This window comes from Pelodiscus sinensis, chromosome 30 (genome assembly GCF_052426305.1).
Source record: "Pelodiscus sinensis isolate ZL-2025 chromosome 30, ASM5242630v1, whole genome shotgun sequence".
In the NCBI taxonomy this organism is placed as follows: Eukaryota; Metazoa; Chordata; order Testudines; family Trionychidae; genus Pelodiscus; species Pelodiscus sinensis.
The window spans coordinates 15,218,182-15,242,891 of record NC_143081.1 but is presented as its reverse complement, the minus strand read 5'-3'; the positions used below and the strand labels follow the sequence as shown (position 1 = coordinate 15,242,891).

The 24,710-nt window shown below is 47.5% G+C and overlaps 1 protein-coding gene across 1 annotated transcript; it reads right to left on the bottom strand.

Annotated features, from left to right (window-relative positions):
• LOC112547289 (cytosolic phospholipase A2 gamma-like) lies at positions 1–24,425 on the bottom strand. Its single transcript, XM_089774430.1, has 17 exons — positions 23,978–24,425; positions 23,527–23,640; positions 21,563–21,705; positions 19,130–19,328; positions 17,018–17,135; positions 15,680–15,820; positions 13,652–13,705; positions 13,096–13,158; positions 12,320–12,358; positions 11,562–11,732; positions 11,021–11,146; positions 8,689–8,808; positions 8,169–8,294; positions 5,565–5,660; positions 2,805–2,959; positions 2,228–2,396; positions 1–1,084 (listed from the first exon to the last, which is right to left on the bottom strand). The coding sequence occupies exons 1-17, from the start codon at positions 24,275–24,277 to the stop codon at positions 915–917; spliced, it is 2,304 nt and encodes a 767-aa protein (XP_089630556.1). The 5' UTR covers positions 24,278–24,425; the 3' UTR covers positions 1–914.
• Between the last annotated feature and the right edge of the window lie 285 nt (positions 24,426–24,710).

Sequence of the window (24,710 nt, the reverse complement as noted above, 5' to 3'; positions counted from 1 at the left end):
CGACAAGGCTCATGGAGTGAAAAATGACAGGGCATTCCAGTTTATTTATTGAGTATTCATCTCGCGTAAGAGGGTTGCCAAGGGCTATTGTTACACATGGCACAAAAAATAACTTGGAAATTAACAAGCAATAAAAAAACCTCAGGATTGTAAATAGCAGTCCAGAGTCTAACCTCCCTGTGAATCATAGAATCATAGAGCTGGAAGAGACCTCAGGGGTCATTAAGTCCAGCCCCCTGCCCAAGGCAGGACCAACCCAACTCAATCATCTCAGCCAGGGCTTGGTCAAGACAGGACTTGAACACCTCTAGGGATGGAGGAACATCATCAGCTGCAGTGAAGTTACTCCACATCTATCTAGGGTGTAAATGAGATTGTTAGATGCCTCACTGCTCACCACAAAACTCCTTTCTTATTTCCTTTCCTTCCCAAAACTGGGAGACACCACAGAGAGCTCTTGCAGACACACATACTTCCACACAGCTGCAATGTTAACATTTTGCACAGTGACAATGTTTGCGCGAAAGAGATGTAGGGTAACCAGATAGCAAGCGTGAAGGAGCTGAACTCTTTTTTGAGGTGTGGGGTGAGGGTAGATTTGAAGAAAAAGCCCTTCGTATCTGAATGATCTCGGGAGTATCACGATGTTGTCAACCAAGGAGGCTGGCACGTGAACATTGATGTACCAACATGTGTGAGTAAGTATCTTACAAATTCTATCTACATTTGTAATTTTTGCATAAGAATTTATCTATAAAATAATGAGTAGTCCTGTGGCACCTTAGAGACCAACAAATTCATGTATGTAGATATATAGTATCATGAGTTTTCCTGGGCAAAACCTGCCCGCCCGCCCGTCCGTCCATCCCCAAGTTTTCTGTCTTTCTTGAATAAAAAGAGACGTGGTTTTAAAATTATTTGGGGGTGGGCGAGGACATAATCTGCTTGATTTCCTTCAGAATCTTATCCAGGTTATTGGACACGTTCTTCTTCGCTTTGGTGAGGAGTTCTTCGATATCTTCCTTTGAGTAGCATGGACGTATGGTGGCAAACTTGTCTCTGCACTGCTGTATCTCGTTTGCTCCTAAAAGAGGTGGGGAAGTGCAGAAGAGAGGAGAACAGCGGTTTTGTTTATACACTTCTCCAGCACCCAACAGCACAGAACCCTGCACCTAAAGAGGCGGGGGAGCAACTCCTGACGTTTTCATAGAATCACAGAAATGTGGGGCTGAAAAGGAGCTTGGGAGACATCTCTTCCAGTGTCCTGTGCTGAGGCAGGACCAACTGAATCTAGCCCAACCCTGAAGGGTGGTTCTCCAACCTGTTCCTAAACCATCTCTTGGGGATTCCCCTACATCCCCTGGAAGGCATTCCACAGCAAAACTACCCGGGACGTTAAAAAGGTTTTCCTAATTTCCCCCCTCCACAAAAAACAAACAAACAAACAAAGATGTGACTGGAGAACTAGTGATGTTATCATCGTCTCTCTATGTATTTTAGAGAGTTTGTATATTTGTCTGTCTGTCTGTCTGTAAGTCCATCCAGCTGTCTGTGAGTGCAAGAATTCCTCCTAAATTTTAAGAGTTAGGACCCCAAAATTTGTTAGGCAGCTTCCTCTCACCCTAACTTATAGCAAGGGCAGGGTTTGGTTGTGCCGGGACAATGGGAAGTGCCTGGAATGGGGTTGTTTTCCCTAACACAGAAAGGGAGGGGCCTGAGAGCAGTGACAGGTTTTGACCACAGGGGGCAGAGAGTGCAGGGGAGAGCTACACTGCAGAGTGACCACAAGGCAGCAGCCGCACCAGGCACTGAGTGGCCAGCTGGGGTCGGTGCTCTCCATGCCGCAGGCCACCAGCCTGGGTAAGTGGCCTCCCGCCCCCAAATCCCTCCCCAGCTTTCGGCCACAGTGCCAGAAGGGGGGGGCGCACTGGCCAACAGCTCGTTCAAACAGTAGTCCTGTCCCCGTGACGGGCTGCTTAAGGAAGGGGGTGGCCAGCCCTGCCCCATCCCACCATGAGGAGTCTCCCCCGGGGGGACCAGCCAGCCCAGCCCAGCCCAGCCCCGCACCTTCCACTAACAAGGAAATGCCAAAGTAGCACAGTACTGGCCTCCGACAGGAGCCGCCATTCGAGAACCATCACCCTCAGTGCAACGGGCAGTCCTGGTAACCCTCCCCTGCTCTGAGACCTGTGGAGCCCACAGAGTTGCAGCAGAACGATTCTCTTACCAGGGCAGTTTTCTGTGTTGAAGAGTGGGAAGTGCATGACGGTGGGAGTATCCGTTCCACTGAAGATGTAGCAACTGGAGGGCTTGTCTTGGTCCTTAATCACCTGGGGATCTACTGGGGGAAATGGGATCCGATTTTCCTGGCAATACTCGGACGCTCTCCTGATGGTCTGGGGAGGAGGGAAAAGAGATTGTAAAATAAACTGTCAGCATTTCCACTCGCATCGTATGATCCCACTAATGTGGCCAGGCTAGAGCGTTAGAGGTGCACCTAATCTGAGAGACACAAGCATTCCAAGGAACCAAGGTTGGACATGAGGAAAAACTTCCTACCTGTCCAGGTGGTAAAACACTGGAATAAGTTGCCTGGGAAGGTTTCAGAATCTCCATCCCTGGAGAAATTTGAGAGCAGGTTGGACAGACACCTGTCAGGGATGGTCTAGATGGTGCTTGGTCCTGCCACGAGGGAAGGGGACTGGACTCGATGACCTCTCGAGGTCCCTGCCAGTTCTATGATTTGTGCCCTGCTCTATCTCAGTTCAGGCTTTGGGCGACATCACATAAATTACAGACGTTACCTCGAAGGGATCCCCCGAGCTGAAGTCGAAGGAGAGGATCAGTTTCACATTCCTTGCTGGACGCAGCACCAGGGGGTAGGCAGAATTGATTGCAATGCCGGCATCGATCAAGGAGATTAATTCTTCGTTGGCCAAGCCAGTGTTTTGGGCATCATCTGCATAAAATGCATCCAGGTCTTGTTTTCAAGTGAGGATTAAACTCCTCGTGGAATTTCCTAAGGCCCTGTCAGGAATAAGGACCAGCAACTAGCCTGCTTCTGGGCTAGCTTAATAGTCTAAGGCCTTGTCTACGCTGGCATGTTTGTCACCAAAAACTGCCTTTTGTTGAGAAAACAGTGAGAGCGTTTACATGGCCATGCGACTTTTGTTGGGAAAAACACCCAGTTTTGCAACAAAAATCTTCCACGCCGTGAAAGACTTTTGTGTCCCTCCCTTTATTGCTGACAAACAGCCAGTGTGGACTCTGCTGTTTGTTTTGTCAAAAGAACTGGCTTCCACCAGTATCCCACAGTATTTGCTGTGATGGCTCTGCTTGGCGTTCTGTGATCTCCGCTGCCCTGCAGGCCAGCGCCCCTCCCCCTTCAAAGCTCTGGAAAGTGTCTGACAGCAGAGTGAGTGGCTCTCTTTGGGGAACAAACAAAGAGCAAATCATTGGGATGCTTCTGTTCTGCCCAGCTAGAAACCCAGCGATGGGGCAGCTGCTGCAGCCGGGGGCGGGCTGGAGAGGCGGCCGTGTTCCTTGGACATTCCTCAGCACCAAGCGCTCCTAGAGCCACCAGGGAATCTCAAGAAGTGCACGGATCAGTTCGGCCTTCCCATCACACTGCCCTGTGGGATTCTTACCCACACTGCTTTGCTCTCTCTCTCCCCAGAGAAGCTAGCCACGTGGCCAGGAAATGCCGACAATGGGAGGCAGAAAAACCAGTTTGACCAGTTTTCACTTTTGCCTGTGGACAGCATCTTTGTCGCCAAACATTCTCCGTGACGATACAGCCTAAGAGCCGCAGCCTGGCAGTCATCCTGCCCTGCTCCAGGTCACCGGCTCTGATGGCTGGCCTCTGATGCTGCTTTCAACCCTCAACACCGGCCCCGGGCTTTTCACACCAGCTCAGACTAGGCATGACTCCTGCTCCAACCACTAGGTATTAGGGTTGCCAGATGGCTTAACAAAAAATACCAAACAACCTCCCCCTCAAAAAAAACCCGTGGCAGAAAAAAATTCTGTTGAGCAAAAAAAAAAAAAAAGTCGCTGCACTTTTAAATTCCCACGCTCCTCACTCCCCCCACCCTCACCAGATGCAGCAGGACAAAAATGTCCCCACCGGCCTTCTGTCTGAGGAAAACAGAAAACACCCAAGATTCTACATGTCTGGTATTTTCCGGGTTTTTTTACCAGATGGAAGGTGCAATTACCAAACGGTCTGGGTGAAAACCGGACACCTGGCAACCCTATGTAGACAGGGCTGCCCCATAGTGGTCACTGACAGGCCCTCATTCCAAGTGAAATGAATGGAAATTAGGTGCCATACCTGCTTGGATGCAGCGCCTAAATACCTTTAACAATCTGGGCGCAGGTGTCTAACTCCCATTAACCCTACGTGTCTATTGATATCTGTAGGCACCAGAACCATGCCTGGAAGTTTCTTGAAAACCCTCAGCTCTAAAATCGAGAAATTAGCCTCCAAACTGGCTCAGCGGCTTGTGGGCATTGTCCATAAATAGGGATTCCAACCAGGGGTTGGTCAGTTTCCATCCTCGCAGAACCCGGCTGCCTTATTTGGAAGATCCGACCCAGGGCAAATTCCGACTCGTATTAACGCTCAGCGTTGACCCTGGCTCCCAGCTGCCAATCGCCTGTCCACATAACCCCCGCCCCATGTTCCTTTCAGTTTCCACATGGAGTCCCTTTTATTTACATCTCAGAAACACTCAGAAAGGCAACGGGAGCTGGTCAAAAAAGAAAAATACCTGCTCTACCGCCAAAAAAATGAGTTGAGATTTCAAAGTTGTTTCAATTGCACCATTCATTTACTGTTTCTCGTGAGCGCGATTTCATTGCAAGACTTTGCTGGAAAATCATGACAGAGTTTTGGTTTGGTTTGGGGTTTTTTTTGTGTGTGTGAAAATGTTGATTTTCAAAAACAATCTTTTCCCGCTGAAAATAAAACTATTTTTGACAATCATGGACCAGCCTTAAAGAGGATGGGGAATGCTTTGAAATTTCGTTCTAATAAAACCAGGCAAATAACATTTCCACCCCAGCTTCCCAGCTCTCAGGAGAATGCAAAACAAAGAAAACCAAATATTCAGAGAAGTTTGTTGGACCCCAAAGCAGAAATTCTCTTTTTACCACCCTTCTCTTCTCCCTCTTGAGCACAAGAATATTCAGACTGCTGTAGCCCTCACCAACCTTGCTCTGTGACCTAGACACGATCGTTTTGTAGTTTGGCATCTCAGTTCACCTTCAGTTACACGGAAATAAAAACATTGGTCGGCCTTGCGGGCTGTTCATAGCTGTCAACAGGCCCTTGGATCGTATGGCCACAGAAATGGGGCGATCGGTAGGTTACAAGAGACAGAATTTGTGAGATGTTCCATGATGTTATCTTCACAGAGCTTTTGGGGCTATAAGAATGCTGCCCCTCCTCCAGGCCTTCCCTAGAGGTCTCCCTCCGCACCCCACTCTCTGCTCCCCATAGTGATGGTGCCACGGGGGTAGGGCCCCGCGTGGAAAGGGCCAGTCCAAAGGAGGTTGCTCACCGCTTCCGTAGAGGAAGTTGTGGGTGGTGCCCCACGTCCAGAAGCAAAGGCAGCATGCGATTTTCCACAAGAGTTTCGCCACGCTCCATATGAATCCTGGGAAGGCAAGAGCAAGAGGAAGGGGACCCGAAGGAGAACGTCAATTCAAACAAAAAGCTGGGAGGAATCTGTGGACAGGTTCGGCCTTTCCCCCCATGGACAGTAGTCAATGGGTGGGCAGAGACGGGTTTTATTGATCCAAAGGCCCCCAGGTAGCTTAGTGCCCCTAGCTGAGTAACTGCTATGAACCCAGCACTATGGAGTCCTCACCCAGGCTCAACAAGAGGCGTTTCTTTGCGTTCCCATGGCTACAGGAGGGTGAGCGGAGTTGAGGAAAGAGCAGCATTCGGGAGTGGGTGAGCAGTGACCAGACAGGGCCAAAAACTCCTTGGGGTCAGGGGGAACTCGCGGGGAGAGGGTCTTTTCCCACAGAAACTGGACAGTTAAATTCCCTTCCCCAAGAAACACAATCACCTCTGGCCAGCTGCAGCCCAAGTGAGGTGGGTCAGAACAAACGGTGATGGGACTTTTCAGGTTAGAAAAGAGAATCCTAGAATCCCAGGGCTGGCAGAGGCCTTGGGAGCCATTGAGTCCAGCCCCTGTCCAAGGCAGGACCAACCCAACTCAACCATCCCATGCAGGGCTTGGTCAAGCCGGGTCTGAAACACCTCTAGGGATGGAGATTCCACCCCCTCCCTAGGGAACCCAGCCAAGTGCTTCCCCACCCGCCTAGGGAAATGGTTTTTCCTAGGAGATAATAGAGGTCTGTAAAATCAGGACATGTATGGAGAAAATGAGTAAGGAAAAGTTATTTACTTGTTTCCGTAACTTAAGAACTAGAGATCACAAACTGAAAATAATAGGTAGCGGGTTTAAAAGAAGCAAAAGAAGCTTTTCTTCATGCAGCACACAGACAACCTGTGGAACTCCTTGCCTAGGGTGATCGTGGAATTTCCATAATTGGAGATATTTAAGAGCAGGCTAAATAAACATCTGTCAGGCATGATCTAGACCAGGGGTGGCCAACCTGCGGCTTATGAGCCACATGCAGCTCTTCTCCCCCAAAAATGCAGCTTGAGAAGCCCCTCCTGGGACCCCCCACGGCCTCTGCCTCCCCCCCACGCCGTGTTCACTGGGGCAGTGATTCAAGATGGTGCCCAAGATGGTGGCCATTGAACAAAAAGCCTAAGCTTGCTTCTTAAAGGGTCATAGAATCATAGAACCACAGAGCTGGAAGAGACCTCAGAAGGTCGTCAAGTTCAGCCCCCTGCTCTAGGCAGGACCAATCCCAACTAAACCAACCCGGCCAGGGCTTTGTCAAGCCGAGACATAAACACCTCTAGGGATGGAGACTCCACTACTCCCCTAGGGAACCCATTCCAGTGCTTCACCACCCTCCTAGTGAAATAGTTTTTCCTAATATTCAACCTGGACCTCTCCCACCACAACTTGAGACCATTGCTCCTTGTTCTGCCATCTGTCACCACTGAGAACAGCCTCTCGCCAGCCTCTTTGGAACCTCCCTTCAGATAGTTGAAGGCTGCTCTCAAATCCCTCTCCCCGCTCTTCTCTTCTGCAGACTAAATAGACCCAACTCCCTCAGCCTCTCCTCATAGGTCATGTGCTCCAGCCCCCTAATCATTTTGGTCGCCCTCCGCTGGACCCTCTCCAATGCGCCCACGTCCTTTCTGTAGTGGGGGGCCCAGAACTGGACACAACACTCCAGATGTGGCCTCATCAGTTCCGAATAAAGGGGAATAATGACATCTCTGGATCTGCTGGCAATACTCCTCTTAATGCAACCTAATATGCCATTAGCCTTCTTGGCTACAAGGGAGCCCTGGTGACTCGTCACCAGCTTCTCATCCGCTGTAACCCCCAGGGCCTTTTCTGCAGAACTGCTACTTAACTGGTTGGTCCCCACCCTGTACCAATGTTTGGGATTCTTCCGTCCCAAGTGCAGGACTCTGCACTTGTCCTTGTTGAACCTCATCAGATTTCTAGTGGCCCAATCCTCCAATTTGTCTAAGTCACTCTGGACCCTCTCCCTGCCCTCCAGCGTATCTGCCTCTCCCCCCAGCTTAGTGTCATCCGCAAACTTGCTGAGGGTGCAATCCATCCCTGGGTCAGCCTTCTTTTTTTTCCTCAACAATTCTGATGCAGCTCTTTGCAGTTTTTCCACAGTTGTTCCTGCTCTCTCTGTTAAGTGCGTTGGCCACCCCTGATCTAGACGGTGCTTGGTCCTGCTGCGAGGGCAGGGGACTGGACTTGATGACCTCTCAAGAGCCCTTCCGGTGCTCGTGTTCTGTGATTCTATGAATCTTTGTTTCCTACCCTTTAACCAGATCGTGGTGATTTTAACTTTTTATTTTTACCGCTTAATCTGAAGGGGAAACCAGTGGAAGAAAGAAGTGAAATGCCTGAAATGCTGAATTACACAGGGATATAGTGAAACGATCAATTTTCTCCCTATTAGGCACATCTGGTTCTTTGCTTCCGCATGTGAAGCAGGAATTTGAACATCTGGAAGCCCGTCTACATGACCAATGTTTCTAGAAGACTTGCCTGCAACTGCCAGTTCACATTCCCAGATGAATTCAATGATCTCCCCACATCCTTCTGCCACGATTGTCCAATACTGGAACAAATCTTTATCATCGCACCTCGGGTAAGAAATTCTGATACCTTCTTCTGCATAAATAAAGGACAAAATGAGCTTAGATGGGAGATAAGTCAGAGAAGGCTCATTGGATCCGTTTCGGGGCACAGGGATGTTCAAAGGGGGCTAAGGCAGGTGTGGCAGCCACTAGAAAGCAATAGGTTTTAGGGTCTAATTTCCTCGGGCCCTTTTGAAAACCTGAGCCTGTGTGTACTGGACCAGCCACGGGAATTTGTGGAACTACTGGCAAACACACAGATATTATCAGCATGGAGCAATTCATTCATTCATTCTGCAATTTATTCATTCAGCAGTTCATGACATTGGACATTACCTACGGCACCACAGCCGGTAGGTTTTGAGACTCCCGGCTTACATGGTTAGACAAGGAACAGGCAGTAAATCTAGTCCCGCCGATCCACTTGCCTCTCTGGATTTCTATTAGCTTCCTCACAATTCCCTCGCAGTCTTTCCCAGCTGAGACTTGCATGTGAAGCTCCAGGAAGAGGACGATGCCTCGGCAGTGGCCACAGGAACAATCAGTACCTGGATGGAACAGGAACATGATGTGGCCTGCAGCCTGCTGTTAATCCTGGTGGCCCCACAAGCGCAGAGGGGAAAGTCTGATGTTGCCAGACCCCAAAGTCCCCTGGACACAAGGATGCAACAGCCTGTGGAGGTCAGAGCCGTGGTTGCTGAGTGTGTCTGTACGTGGTACATCAGGCACACCCGTGGGAGGAGCACTGATTTCAGACAGTAGGAAGACAGTGTTCTTGCGGAAATTCAAGTGGCCAGTGTAGACAGCAGGCTGCTTTTGCGGAAAAACTTGCCAGTCTAGACACAGTCCACGGGTTCCCCCAAAGACCACAGACTCTGATAAAAAACCGAGTCAGGTTTCTTGTCATACAAAGTGCATTACTAGTCATCAGTAGCCAGACAGCCTCTGAGCCCCGATGCGTTTGAACCCATGCCAATGGACTTGGCTTGGTCCCTAGTATGGGTTTCACTATTGCACCCTAGGCTGGCCAAAGAGCTAAGATGAATGGCCCCCACATTGCTAGATGATTGCAAAGGGGCTCAGACTCCTTTTTCCTAACAGGAATCAAAATAAATAAATGAAGAATACGTGCATATTAAAAACATATTCTGAGAAGATACAAAATAAACATAAGAACATAAGAACGGCTGTACTGGGTCAGACCAAAAGTCCATCTAGCCCAGTAGCCTGTCTGCCGACAGTGGCCAACACCAGGTGCCCCAGAGGGAGTGGGCCGAAGACAATGATCAAGCGATTTGTCTCCTGCCATCTCTCTCCAGCCTCTGACAAACAGAGGCCAAGGACACCATTTTATCCCCCGGCTAATCGCCTTTTATGGACCTAACCTCCATGAAATTATCTAGCTTCCCTTTAAACTCTATTATAGTCCTAGCCTTCACAGCCTCCTCTGGCAAGGAGTTCCGCAGGTTGACTACACGCTCTGTGAAGAAGAACTTTCTTTTATTAGTTTTAAACCTGCTACCCATTAATTTCATTTGGTGTCCTCTAGTTCTTCTATTTGGGAAACTAATAAATAGCTTTTCTTTATCGGCCCTCTTCACACCACTCATGATTTTATAGACCTCTATCATATCCCCCCTCAGACCGCTATCCTGACATCGAGCCGTTGATCACTACCCTCTGGGCCTGGCCTTCTAGCCATCTTACCATCCATTTATCCAATCCACATTCCCTTAACTTGCTGGCAAGAATATTGTGGAAGACCGTATCAAAAGCCTTGCTAAAGTCAAGGTCTATCACATCCACTGACTTCCCCATGTCCACCGAGCCAGTTACCTCATCATAGAAGCTAATCAGATTGGTCAGGCACGACTTGCCCTTTGTGAATCCATGCTGACTATTCCTAATCACTTTTCTCTCTTCCAAATGCCTCAAAATGGATTCTTTAAGCATCCCTTTCATGATTTTTCCAGGGACTGAGATAACACTGAGTGGTCTATAGTTCCCTGGATCATCCTTCTTCCCTTTTCTGAAGATGGGCGCTACGTTTGCCTTTTTCCAATTATCCAGGATCTCTCCCGATCTCCACAACTTTTCAAAGATAATGGCCAAAGGCTCCTCAATGACATTTGCCAACTCCCTCAGTACCCTCGGATGCACTAAGTCCGGACCCATGGATTTATGTACGTTTAGCTTTTCTAAATAGTTCCTAACCTGTTCTTTACCCACCACGGGCTGTCCAGCTTCATCCCATCTTGCGTCACTTAGCGCATTAGTCCGGGAGCTGACCTTGTCCGTGAATACAGAGGCAAAGAAAGCATTGAGTACTTCAGCTTTCCCCACATCATCTGTCACTAGGTTACCTCCTTCATCCAGTAGGGGCCGCACACCCTCTCTGATCACCTTCTTCTTGCTGACATGCCTGTAGAAACCTTTCTTGTATCCTTCACATCCTTAGCCAGTCGCAATTCCATTTGCGCTTTCGCCTTCCTGATAACCCCCCGGAATTCTCGAGCTAGACCTTTAAACTCCTCCCTGGTCATTTGTCCAAGTTTCCACTTTTTGTAAGCTTCCTTTTTGTGCTGAAGTTCACCAAGGATTAATTATGCAGGGAAACAGTGAAATGACCATTTTTTTCCTCCATCGTGGGACACATCTGGTGCTTTGGCTCCCACATCTGGAGGAATAATTTGGAAAGTCTAGACACCATCTCTCTTTGGAACACCTCGTCTAAGAGACAGCAGAGTCTGTAAGACTCACCTTGAAATTCAATTTTAAAAACCACGATGAGTTGAGTGAACTCTGTCTTTCTTTCTTCCCACGTCTTTGAAGTCCAGGCCTCATGCACCTCACAGCACTTCAGGTAGGAATTCTTGCTTTTCTCACCTGCTCAGAGCACGGGAAAAATTAGGTTAGATTTGAGACGACCAATGGGAGACTCATTCAATATGTTCTGGAACTCAGGGATGTTCAACGGGTGCAAATGCAATAATGGTGTCCTCTAAAAAGCAATAGGATTTAGGGGTCAAATTTTCTCAGGCCCTTTTGCAAACCTGAGCCTGTGTGCATCTGAATGGCCATGGGAATTTGTGGAAATACTGGCAAACACCAGGATATTGTTAGCATGCAGCAATTCATTCATTCACTCATTCAGCAATTCATTCATTCATTCATTCATTCACTCACTCACTTCATTCATTCGTTCATTCAGCAACTCATTCAAAACAATTCATGCCATCTGACATTACCTAATGCGCCAAAGGAAGGAGACTTTGGATCCCGTTTGAAATTCCCAGCTTACGTGATAAGACACAGGGACAGAGGATAAATCTAGCCCCGTTGATCCACTTGCCTTTCAGCGCTTCCTTTAGCTGCCTGAAGACTCCCTCGCAGTCTTTCCCGGCTGAGCCTTGCATGTAAAGCTCCAGGAAGAAGACAACGCCTTGACAGTAGCCACAAGAACAATGAGTAGCTGGAAGGAACGAGGACATGATGTGGCCACCAGGCTGCTGTTAATCCTGGTAGCCCCATGGGCACAGAGGGAAAAGTCTGATGTCGCCAGACCCCAAAGTCTCTTGGGTGCCAGGATGCAACAGCCCGTGTAGGGTCAGAGCCCTGGTTGCTGAGTGTGTCTGTACGTGGTACATCAGGCACACCTGTGGGAGGAGGCATGGAATGGTCAACTCTCCCCCTGACACCTGGCTTCTGGCATCAGGTGTTCGGCCGGATCTGGGCCGGTGCTGCTTGATGGGGTCTGAGCTTTGAAGAGGTTGTGTGGGCAGCCTGGGGTAAATGCAGCCACCACGACTAGCCACACCCCCGTCTGGTCCTGGATCCTCAGCTCTACAGGAAATGTCCCCTCCCTCGGCCAGGCGGCAGCGGGGGAGACATAACCACAGCCCCGCTGCCCGACCTGCCATCGCTGGGTTTCCCAGAGCTCCCAGTGGTGACGGGAAGGGAGGGATTCCCCGCACAGGCTCAGCTGTGAGCTCAGTTGGGTTCGGCAGCTGAGCCCGCTCTAGGGAGGGAATTTGTGCACGGTGGGATCAATCCACGTACCTCTGAGAACCACGGAACCTGAGAGACCTCGCAGGCCTTCTGCAAGACACAAACAGCTCATTAGAACCATCTAATTGCCCTGCCTGCCAAAATATTCATCCTCCTCACCTGTCTGCCTCATTATTCAACACCCTGTTTGGTTTCCCCCCAGCTCTCACTTGCATCGGGTTAAAATTTCTCTTCATCGCCCATAACTCCACCCCCGGCAGATGCTCAGGGTCTCCGTGTCAGAAACTCCACCTGGCGTTGGACAGCAATGGTGGGTAGATAACTTGCAGCTCACTCTACCCTGCCAATGCGCAGTGGCTGGATCTCCCCAGAGAAAGGCTCTTCCCCCTGTGGACACTCGGTGCATCTTGGGAATTCTCTTCCATTGAAACAAGTTGTGTGGCGGGCAGGTGTTAATAACTGAAATTTGGGATTTGGGCTGGTCATGACTTCCCAGCAGGCCTGGCGATACTTTCCTAACAGCACTTCCTGCATTAAAAACTGCCAGCTGGTCATCCTTTAAACTTTCCACAAGAAACAGATAATTTTGACAAGCTTTTGGAATGGATGAGTGCTGATTTTAAGGACATTTATCTAACCTGCCCACAAATATCTCTAATGATGGAGATGCCACAACCTCCCAAAGAGCAGCCCCTCCTGAGAATTGAACTCACAACCCCTAGTTTGACAGGGCTATGGAGTCTACCTCACCATAGCACCCTAGAACTGGAAAGGACTTGAGAAGTCCTCAGGCTAAAGAAAAACCAGCCAGAAATGCAATGACTCACCTGCTATAGACTGTGCATATTGCCGTTCTCTACACAGTCTTTGGTATTTGTCCTTAATAAGATCTCAGAAAAGGAAAACAAAACACAGGCATTAGGAGTCATTTCTTATAGCTAATGTGAGTGAGTGAACCGTGTAATCTAGGAAATCTCGTCCAGGGTCTGAAATGTGAGGCGGAGTCATTTTTTTTTTCATTAAATTTGGGGTTGTGTTCGATCTAGGTGTCAAGGACCTGATTTTGATCTGGCTTCCGCTGGTGTAACTCGGGAGGAGAGTGGCCAAGAAAACAGAATTTCTACCGCGTGGGAAATTTTGGACATTTGAAAGTCAAAATTTCAAAAGATCTTGGTGAACTGAAATATAAATATTCCATCTCCGAATGCTCATAATCATGCTGCTGCCAATGCAATGACTGGTGGCAGGGGATAATGTCACTGGGATGAATGGTAAGGAACTGGGACCATTGCTACAGAATGGTGGGGTGGCTCTTCCATGAGGGACCTGTTCCAACTCAACAGATGGCCCAACCCTACCTTCAATAAGCAGAAATGTCAGTACCTAATAAATATTTTATGTTTTCCTTCATGCTTCCAGGGGCACTTCCCCAGAGACCTGAAAATGAAAAGGAAAAGACCTGATTTGCCTCAGTGGAGTGACGATGGCATCAAGGCCCTCTCTAGATGGCAGACCATTGGTAGAAAAGTCCAGTGGGCGCTGGCAGATCAACTTCCGATGGGCTATGTCCTTTTGCAGCTTGGTTCAATCATTGGTCCTGGCTGAAATCAGTTATTTTAAGTAGAGGTGGGCAAACGTTTTCCCATGTAGTGACAGGTGGCAGAACAAGGAGCAGTGGTCTCAAGTTATAGTGGGGGAGGTCTAGGTTGGAGATTAGGAAAAACTCTTTCCCTAGGTGGGTGGGAAAGCACTGAGATGGGTTCTCTAGAGAGGGGGTGGAATCTCCATCCCTAGGGGTGTTTCAGTCCTGGCTTGACCAAGCCCTGCCTGGGATGGTTGAGTTGGGTTGGTCCTGCTTTGGGCGGGGGGCGGACCATGGGAAACAGAGGAGACAGCAGTGTGATGGGGTCACGTTATTGGATTTTAAAGATCACTGTTTGCCCCAACGTCTATCCCAAGGGGGCCATGGGAGGTGTTAAATGAAAGCTCATGATCTACTGGTTCTGTATATGCTTGTCATGTACTTGTATAGTTTCTGTCTGTGGAGTTATAAATATGGACTCTGTGTTGATACTGGAAAATTCTCTGTCTGAGGCAGAGCAATGGGCAAAGTATGTTCAGCCAGTGACTGTGCTAATTAGCAAGGCTCCCGGGACAATGAATCTCCAGGTGCCAACACACACCTGAGGAATGTGTCTGGAACTTGCAGACCAGCCAGAATAGTGATTGCTGACTTAGGACAGAAGGATAGGCCACTGGGCCATGTCACCTGCTCCAACTTGGAAGAGACCAAGGATGGATATAAAATGCCATGTGGCAATCTCTATCTTGTCTTCAGTTCAGCTCCTGATCCCAGATGCAGCCTTGCGAGGAACAGCGGGTCAGAAAGAACCGTGGACCCATCCTGACATCGGATGTACACCAGAGACTTTTAAGCCAGCAGTTATAACTGCTCTGCGAAGAGCCTGTATCGAGAACTGGGGGATTCGATGGCTGTAATGTATTCTCCTTCACAACCTCACTCTCATGCATTTCTTTCTCTTCTTAATAAACCTTTAGATGTTAGATTCTAAAGGACTGCCTCAGCATGATCTTGTGGGTAAGATCCAAAGTGAAATTGACTGGTGGCTGGTCTTTTGGGAGCTGGCTGGTCTTTTGGTCTTACGTGTGGCTGGTCTTTTGGGAGCTGGTCTTTTGGGGTAGGTGAGATCGGGTTCTATAACCCCTCACCTGTGGTCAGACCTGGGGCTTTTTGGGGCATGGAGAAAGCTGGGATGTCCGAGGGGTTTTGCTCTGTGGGACTGCTTTGTGCCCTGTTTGGAATGGTCTCCAGTCTGGGGCTGTAAGGAGCCCCGAATTTGACCAATTCGCCCGGAGTGGATGCCCTCAGCCGTGCCCAGATCCGGCCCGGTCCGTCACAGATGAAGTGAACACGGCTTGGCGTTTTCCTTCTGACCCTTCTCAAGAAGAGGGGAACTTGTACGGATGCGCCTCTGAAGTCTGGGTCTCTGCTGGCCATGGGCAGGAGCTGTGAGTGGGGTGCGGAGGAAGAGGAGGGAGGGGTGCGTTAGAGGGACATCGGTCTGTGGGACAGGGTGGGGATCGGTGCCCGAAGAAACCCCATAGACTTTGTTGGGGGGAGTTTCACTTGTGGTCAGATGTGCTCGAATCCCAACAGTGGAGTTTTTTCTGCTCGACACCAGCTGGGTGCATGGGAGGGGGGACGTTTTGCCTCTGAGCTGCACCCAGGGGTGCTGTGTAATGTTCAGGGTAAAGACTGGAGCTGGTTCTCTGTCGTACTGTGAAACAGGAGCCCCAGGTATTGCACCGAGCCCTTCCCACTGCCAGCCCCCCCCCTGGCAGAACAGTTATATCTCGCCCAGCTGGGAATCAAGGGACTTTGCAGCTCACCTTGCAAGTATCCGATGTGTTTCTCTTCCCTCTGTTCTTTCAAAGTCCCACCCTGGAACTTGCTTCCCAAGGCCTTAGTGCTCACGAATGCCCCCAGGCCAGGGAAACCAGACTCGTGGGGGGTGAATTCAAACCAGGTCCCTAGGAAATATAGACAGGGAAAGAGCATGAGAAAGTGAGAACGGCCAGGTGGATCAGGCCAAAGGTCCATCCAGCCCAGGGTCCTGTCGGCCCACAGTGGTCAGTTCCAGGTGCCCCAGAGGGAATGAACAGAGCAGGGACCATCACATGACCCCTCCCCTGTTGCCCATTCCCAGCCCCTGATAAACAGAGGCCAGGGACCCCTCCCTGCCCATCCTGGGTAATAGCCATTGATGGACCTGTCCTCTGGGAATTTATCTAGCTATTTTTTGAACCCTGCTAAAGTCCTGGTCTTCACAACATCCTCTGGCAAGGAGTTCCACGGGTTGGCTGCGTGCTGCATGAAGAAAAACTTCCTTTGGTTTGTTTTAAACCTGCTGCCTACTAATTTCATTGGGTGACCCCTAGTTGTGACGTTACAGGAACAAACAAATACCTTTTCCTTATTCACTTTGTCCACACCAGCTCTCTCATATCCCCCTTAGTCTCCTCTTCTCTAAGCTGAAAAGTCCAAGTCTTTTTAATCTCTCTTCACACGGCTCCCGTTCCAAATTCCTAACCATTTTGGTTGCCCTTTTCTGAAACTTCTCCAAGTGGTGTGTAAAATGGCCCCTTTGAAGTGCTAACTTTTTGTTCCCTTTTTATCTGAGGGCAATCAGTTCTCAATCCAACCTCTCCTCCAATCTATTGGCTCCATTCAATTTTTCAGTCTCTTCTTTCATCCAAGGTCATTTTCATTCCGTTTTCTCCTGTGACCACCTCCTCCTAGTGTTTCCCTCCTAAGCCATCATGTGCTGTCCTTGCATATCCAGCCCCCCCCCCCTTCACCAACCCATCCCTCAAGCCAAAGAAAGGTAGAAAGGGAAAACGTGTCATAACGAGTCAAATCTAAAAATGATACATTTAATGGTAGAGCCTATCAAAAAAGGGAAAACAATGAGACGTTCTGAAGTTTCTCACCTTCTTTTCCTTTTCCAGAAAGGATTCTTTTCTTAAACACATTGAGTCATTTATCAAAAATGTATGTAATAGATATTTGCTTTGTTTTCAAAGTCACTGTTGAAATAATCATGGGAAATTTTTTTTTAAATATTTTTTGGACAATGAAGAACATCAATAACCATTTTGGTAAAGGAGGTAATGAAACTTAAGGAGAGACACAGGAGAGGTGTATGAAAAAAATCCACATTTCTTTACCTGGGCTTGTTTCATGTTCTTTATTAAATTTGCTCTTTTCTATTCCTGCATAAATGGGGTAAGGGTTAGTCCCTTTTGTGGAGGCATCCGTGTGTTGAGATAACTTGGTCGGATCATGCTGAAAAGGTGAGAATTAATTAGTTCTGAAAGAGAAGAGTTTTGGTGAAGTTCCCAGAAATTCTGTCCCTTGCTATAGATTGAACCTCTCCAGTCTGGCACACGTGGTTCTGAACCAGAGAATTTTCCTGACCATGGAAGCTCAATATTATCTAACAGCATCACCAACACTTCCTCTGCTTGCTGGGCTCTTAGAAGACAGTTTGGGGTAAATTAGAGCTAAATAACAGCACAGAACACTGAGAGCCAGGCTTGGTAGCTGCAAACAAAGTTGATGAGACCTTTGGAAACTTGGCCCCACCCATGATAAGTGGACATCCAGCTAGGGGTTCTGGACTGGCGAGGGTCAGCCTGTACTTAGGTCAGGCTGCCAGTTAAACCCTTTTCACCGAAACTACCATCGTCATCATCATTGTCCCCTCCTTCTAGCATGCACTGTGCAGACAAACAAGCAAGTCTGTATAGACCATTGTGGAGATTTTCAAATGGGCCTGTGGGAATTGGACCCAGAGTTTTGAAAATATTTGGCACCTAACGATGCAAAGCAGCATCTAAAGGGCTTTTCAAAAGAATCTAAGCAAGGTCAGTGCCTTAGGACAGTGTTTCTCAACCGTTTTTTTATCAAAAATAAAAATAAAAATAAAAAGAAGTACCCCTGTACCTATATTTTCAGACACAAAACTGTTTCTACCATTGCAACACATTGTTTAAACAACTTAATCGTAGCCAGATGGGTGATTAAATTTTGGGTGTAAAAAGTACAAAAATAATCACGTGCTGTAAAACTTAAAACAAAAAATCGGTTTTCTCCATATTTCAGTTGTGTTGACATGCCCCCAGACATCTGTCAAGTACCCCAAGGGTACTCGTACCCCTGGTTGAGAAACACTGCCTTAAGACATGTCTATGCTGGAGAAAAAGTTTGCTTATCTCTTTGAGGAAATAGCATGTGTTAAGACGATAAGAATATCAGTGTAGCTGGAGTGGCAGAGGGGAGAGGCTCAAACCTCACATAGGTGAGTCTCCTCCATATAAGAACTACACTTCTAGCACCATTACTTAAATTAAATTCAAATTACTAGGAATTAGGGAGTGGTCAATCCTGGCGAAACATTTTTTGTGAGTAGTAAATTCAACCAAAACAAATATTTTTGGAGTTCTGAATTTACTTGTAAATTTGAGTCAAATGTGGTGAATTCTTTCACCTGAGTCAAAATGCAAATAAAAAGTCGAAATTCTTTGTTGGGCCTGTTTGAAATGAAACATTCCAACTTGTGTTGAAATGGAATTTTGTTGGGAAGTTTAGCTAATGGGGAAAAAAAATCTCAACTCCAAAAATGACCTGAAATATATCAAAATAGTTTTGAGTTAAATAATCTTTTGGAAAAAATTCAATAATGATTTAAAAATGGTCAGTGCTGAAGAATCCACCATAAAATTTGATAAATTGTTCCAATAGTCAATTACTCTCACTGTCAGTAATAGATGTTTTAGAGTCTGAATTTCTCTAACTTCAACTTCCAGACACTGGACTGTGTGAAGCCTTTTTTTCCCTGCAAGATAGAAGAGCCCACTGTTAAAAATTCAAGAGTATGACAGAATTTTATTCCTTCTAGCTCTTTTTTACATCAGTTTACAGTCCAGAAAGCCAAGGATTTGGGGAACAGACGCTAGGGTGAGATTGTCACCAACAACCAACGGGATTCAGTAGTCAATTTCCCAATATGTTTAATGGGAAATGTGTCTCCATATCCCATAAACAGCCTGGAAGACCGCACTTTGGAAATGTTGAAATACCACAGTGATCTTTGGTAGCTTCAGGGAAGAGGCTGAGACCTACAAAATTACCAGGAGGGGTCAGAAAGCTTTAAAATGTGAGCAGGAGTTATTCATCCTTCCACTCTTTTATTCTTGAATCCCAAGTACTGGGGGGAAGGGGAAGGGGAAGGGGGGGAAAGAGAGAGACACACACTCTGGATTTACATGCAAACCTACCAGTTTCAATACACTATAGACAAAGAAAATTTCCCACACATTGGTCAGAGAGAAGAGTTCATCTTCAGCTGCCTGTATTGCCAAATTCAACTTTTTTATAATATCACAGAAATTCTTGGAAAGTTGGTCTCGCAGGCGTCCTTCCAAGCCCTCTATGTTCTCTGCCCAGTCCTTCTCCTTGTAGAGAGTTGACATGCACCTTGGAATGAACCAGAGAGGGGTGCGGCTGAGACTAAGGATGTAGAAGAGGGCACCTCCCTCCTCCTTTTAATCTTCAACCTTCTGTTTCCCATGCAGAACGATCGTCCGGGCAAGTTCTAACACCACTGAGACTTCACAAGAAATTCATCCATGGATGCCTGTCACCATGGCCACTGGGAAGTTCATGCCAGTCAGAGGGAGAGAGCCAAGACCCTCTGCTGAAAGCCAAGGCTAGGGGGAGAGATAGATACATTGGAAGGTAGGGATCAGAGTGACCTAGAGAAATTGGAGGGTTGGGCCAAAAGAAATCTGACGACGTTCAACAAGGACAAGTGCAGAGTCTTGCCCTGGGTATGGAAGAATCCCAAACATTGGTACAGGCTGGGAACCGACTGGCTAAGAAGCAGTTCTACAGAAAAAGGCTCTGGGGGTTACAATTGATGAGAAGCTGGACATGAGTCAACAGGGCTCCCTTGTAGCCAAGAAGGCTAATGGCACATTGGGGTGCATTAAGAGGAGCATTGCCAGCAGATCCAGAGGTGTCATCATTCCCCTTTATTCGGCTTTGGTGAGGCCACATCTGGAGTATTCTGTCCAGTTCTGGGCCCCCCACTACAGAAAGGATGCGGATGCAGTGGAGATGGTCCAGCAGAGGGCAACCAAACTGATGTCTGCTGTCGATGACCAAAGCTACTAAGGTTAAAGATTATTCAGATGGAGAATCATCAGTGCTTCTATATCGTGTTGCCAACTTTTCCCAGGCCAGTGCTAAAAATTTCCCAAATCTGATGAAAAATTCCCAGATTATTTTTTATATGTAATAAAGGCTATTTTATGTATAGTTAAGTCATTGGTTTTATTACTTTTATTTTGACATATATAACTATTAACTCGAAATATATGACAATAATTTTAATGATTACATGATGCTCCCTATAATTAAAAATATAATTTTATTAAAGCTGAACTTTTCAGACAAAATGACAGAGGGTAAAAGTCACGTGACAACGTTGACCAATTGAGAGCATATTTAGATGAATTTGACTTGTCCGCAAATGTTTATTCCAAAGGAACGACAAAATGAACCAAAAATTTAATTTCATTGAAAATTTCCCAGGATTTAACAGATTTCAAGAAAATTCTCAATTTCCCATTTTGACACATTTTACTCAAAAACTCCCCAAATTCGGGAAATTTCCCAGGATATAGAAGCACTGAAAATCATAGAATCAGAGAACCCCAGGGTTGGCAGAGCCCTCAGGAGTCATCGAGTCCAACTCCCTGCCCAAGGCAGGACCAACCCAACTCAATCATCCCAGCCAGAGCTTTGTCAATCCGAGACTTAAACACCTTTAGGGTGTGTCTAGACTACAGAGTTTTGTCGACAAAAGTCCACTTTTGTCGACAAAACTATACCTGCGTCTACACTACCGCCGAGTTCTGTCGATATAACGTCGACAGAACTCAGCAGTTTTGTCGACGCTGGTAAACCTCATTTTACGAAGCATAACGCCTTCTGTCAACAGAGTTCTGTCGACAGAAGGTGTTATTGCATCTAGGGTTGTGTCTAGACTACAGGGTTTTGTCGACAAAGCAGCTTGCTTTGTCGACAGAACTGAATGTAGTCTAGATGCTCTTTGTCGACAGAAGCTTTGTCGACAGTATCTGTCGACAAAATTTCTGTCGACAAAACCCTGTAGTCTAGACGTACCCTTAGGGATAGAGATTCCACCCCCTCTCTAGGAAATCCATCCCAGTGCTTCCCCACCCGTCTAGGGAAATCCATCCTAGACCTCCCCCACTGCAATTTGAGCCCATTGCTCCTTGTTCTGCCATCTGCCCCCACTGAGTACAGCATCTCGCCAGCCTCTTTGGAACCCCCCTTCAGGGAGTTGAAGGCTGCTCTCAAATCCCCCCTCACTCTTCTCTTCTGCAGACTAAACAAGGCCAGATCCCTCAGCCCCTCCTTGTAGGTCATGAGCTCCAGCCCCCTCTTCACTTCTGTTGTCCTCTGCTGGACTCTCTCCAATGCCCCCACATCCTTTCTGTAGTGGGGGGCCAGAATTGGATGCATTACCCCATGCTCCCTGAGTGTGGAGTGGACACACCCCTAGGTGCTTCTGAAGACGTAACTCACAACGCATGGAAAATGTTCAGGATTGAATCATCATAAGAATGCTCCAACTCTTCAGGAAAAGTTGTTCATTCTCCCTTCTACAGACATGCACCTACCAGGTGGATCCCGACACCCCGCACAGGTACATGGCAGCATCCAGCAGGCTCTGCTTCTTCATCTCCACCAAGGTTCCCAGAAGGGCAATCGTGGCCCGCAGGCCCCCGCCCGATCCTAGCACGGCAATATTGGGCATGGTCTCCTGGGAAAGGAGAAGAGAAAATGACAAATGAAAGAAGAACGCCGAGACCTCTCTGGTGCCCAGCTCTGGTTACAGACCCGTTCGAGAAAGGGATGCATGTGAGGGCCTACAGGGCACTTGAAACCCCCTCAGCAATGCAGGTTCCTAACTCCCTTTGGTTTCCATTGGACATGGAATGTGGCTCAAACTTACTAGAACTTTTTACTGTTCTCCGTGTCTATGACCCTTGGTCTCCATGATTCACAGGAGCCATAACTGTTTGTATCTTGGAACAAATTGTTTGGATTAGTCCTGCCTAGCGCAGGGGGCTGGACTTGATGACCTTCTAAGGTCTCTTCCAGCTCTATGGTTCTATGAGTCTATGAAATGTGTCATGTAGAAGGACTCGTCTCTGTGCCCTCAAAATGTAGGAAAGGCAGCTGCTCAGGAAATGATTTTTATTCCTATAAAATGTGGCTCTTTCTTTCTTGGAGGAACCAAACTGTTCATCAAACAGTTAGGGAGTGGCCACCTCCAAAACCCAAAAATGATACTCCTGTTGCCTACCTACCCCCTTAATATCAAAATTTTAAGGTTGAAATTTTAATTTTTTGTCCGTAATGGACATTTTTTCACAAAATCGAAAGGTTTCATCCAAGAGGCATTGAATGCAAAATCAGCCCGTTGTGGAAATAATGCGCTAACAGGGTCAGTGAGCACTAGAGAGACTGACCCTTGAGCACCAAAAAAACTAAGGTCACTCTCCCTTGAGAAGACGGCTGTAAGGAGGAAGCAGGAAAAGTTTCTTAAGCTGGATCTGCAAGGCCCAAAGAGAGGAGACGTCCCTCAGGTGTGTTGGGTGTGTAGAGCTCCCTTCCTTCCAGGATTACCACTTTTTAATGCTAGGTAACTCTCCTGGGGGGTTCCCCACAGCTCCACCATGTCAGTAAGGGTGTGTCTAGACTACAGGGTTTTGTCGACAAAAGTGGACTTTTGTCGACAAAACTAAACCTGCGTCCACACTACCGCTGAGTTCTGTCGACATAACGTTGACAGAACTCAGCAGTTTTGTCGACGCTGGTAAACCTCATTTTACGAGGCATAACGCCTTCTGTCAACAGAAGGTGTTATTGCATGTAAACTGTCCTTTGCGTCCACACTACCATGTCGACAAAGCAGCTTCCTTTGTCGACAGAACTGAATGTAGTGTAGACGCTCTTTGTCGACAGAAGTTTTGTTGACAGTATCTGTCGACAAAACTTCTGTCGACAGAAGCCTGTAGTCTAGACGTACCCTTAGAGAGGCACCACAGCAGGTAGGCAGCAGTAGTTGGCTTTTACCCTGTGTGCAGTTCAACCAGCAGAGGGCGCTGTGATGCATGTAGGAAGCATGTTACGCAATCCCCATCCATTACGGTATTAGCAATCTGTCAGTCAAGGATCAATAGTGCACTCCACCCAGCTCTCTCTCGCTCTAATGGCCCCTTTCCATCTGTCCTCTGCTGCAGACATGGTCAAGCTTCACAATCACACAGTAGAAAGTTTTCAATGAGCACTCACTGAATACATGTGCACCTGAAGCCCTCAGCCGCAGACAGCCCCTTCTCCCTCCCCTGCACAGAAAGCAGGAGGCTCCTGAGGGCAGCTCCAAGGCAAAGGGCAGGAGACGCACAGCAGAGCGGGAGAGGCATCTGAAGTATTGGTACTTGACAGCCTCTTGGCTAAACCAGCCAGGATCCCCAGTCAGAGGCTCCAAGATCTACTGGTAGATCCCGATCGACTGGTTGGTGACCACTGTACTGGAGCGTTCTCCTTAGCACTGTAGGGCATGACGGAGGCCTACCTCATTACAGGCAATACCAAGGCTCTGGAGACAGCTCTGGACTTTCCCCTTTCTGTTCCCACTGGCTTCCTTCTCGCCCTCTGAGAGCTCCTGGGAGAACCGGACAGCGTCATCCTGCCAAAAATAAAAAGCCAAAAAAATCCCCCAATTGATCTCTTCAAAGGCTGCCGGGAAGTGGAGATACAGGGGATGGGTGCAGCTAGCACAGGACCCTCTGAAATTACCTCTTAATATTCGTCTCATGCCTAGAGATCTCAGCCAAGATCCCAGGCAGAGCTGGGCAAAAGATCAATTTTTGTGTTCACTGGACGTTCTGAGAAATTGCGGGAGGAGGGGAGATGGAACCAGTTTGAGTTGAACCCGATTCAAACATGGTAAAAAGTTTGGTCAAATGGAAAGAAAGCGACTCTGGGCTGAACACAACACACTTCTCGTCGAACAAATACTTTACCATCCTTGACTCGGACATTTTCACCGCTTCTTCCAGGTTTACTTGCAGAGCTTGTGGGGAGATGGATTTCTTCCGGCAGCACATACAAGTGTTCATACTCTTTAAGGAGTGTCTAGATGGGAGGGACAGGGCAAAATCAGACAGCTGTTTTCTTCTTTCTGTAATTGTTTCATAGAAAAGGAACATTGAATATAGTAGCATTGGGATATTGAGCAGAAATTGAAAAAGTAAATAAAGAAGGTAGGAGCCCAAATCCCACTGAACCTCAAGCTGGAAAAGTAAAAGAAAACAAACTAACATTGAGCTTAGTTAGTTTAGAGGTTCCACTTTCCAAATGTAAAGGTAGTACGTAGCTTGACAGCATGCGTCATGTTACAGCTTTTGAAAGGTTTTAATGCCCCCTTATGTTCTGCCCTCCCTCGACAGAAGAAAGGGACATTTAAAATATTTAACGAAGTGGAGATTGTTTAGAAAGTGCACGACAGAAAACTTCATCGGGGAGTCTTATGTCAAGGCAGGTAGAGAGAGAAACACGTCGAAAACTTTCACTCGTCCGTATGAGGAAAGGTAAAGAAGAGAGTTCTTTTGAAATATTAAAAGAGCACGAGACATTTAAAAAGGGCCTCAAAAGAGAGGGACAAAGAGCTAACTTACCCTCGAGGCCGTCCGGGGAAAGACAGAGGCTCACAGCACCACGGGGGTAGTTATCCCACCTGTGTGCTGGACCAATCTG

Excerpts from the sequence above, each read along its gene's own strand:
- LOC112547289 (XM_089774430.1), bottom strand. The coding sequence starts at position 24,277 with ATGTTAGTTTGTTTTCTTTTACTTTTCCAGCTTGAGGTTCAGTGGGAT. Across the intron at positions 15,821-17,017 it reads AGAACATGAAACAAGCCCAG|GGACCTGGTTTGAATTCACC; the intron begins GTAAAGAAATGT and ends TATATTTCCTAG. Across the intron at positions 5,661-8,168 it reads ATGTGAACTGGCAGTTGCAG|GATTCATATGGAGCGTGGCG; the intron begins GCAAGTCTTCTA and ends TTGCCTTCCCAG.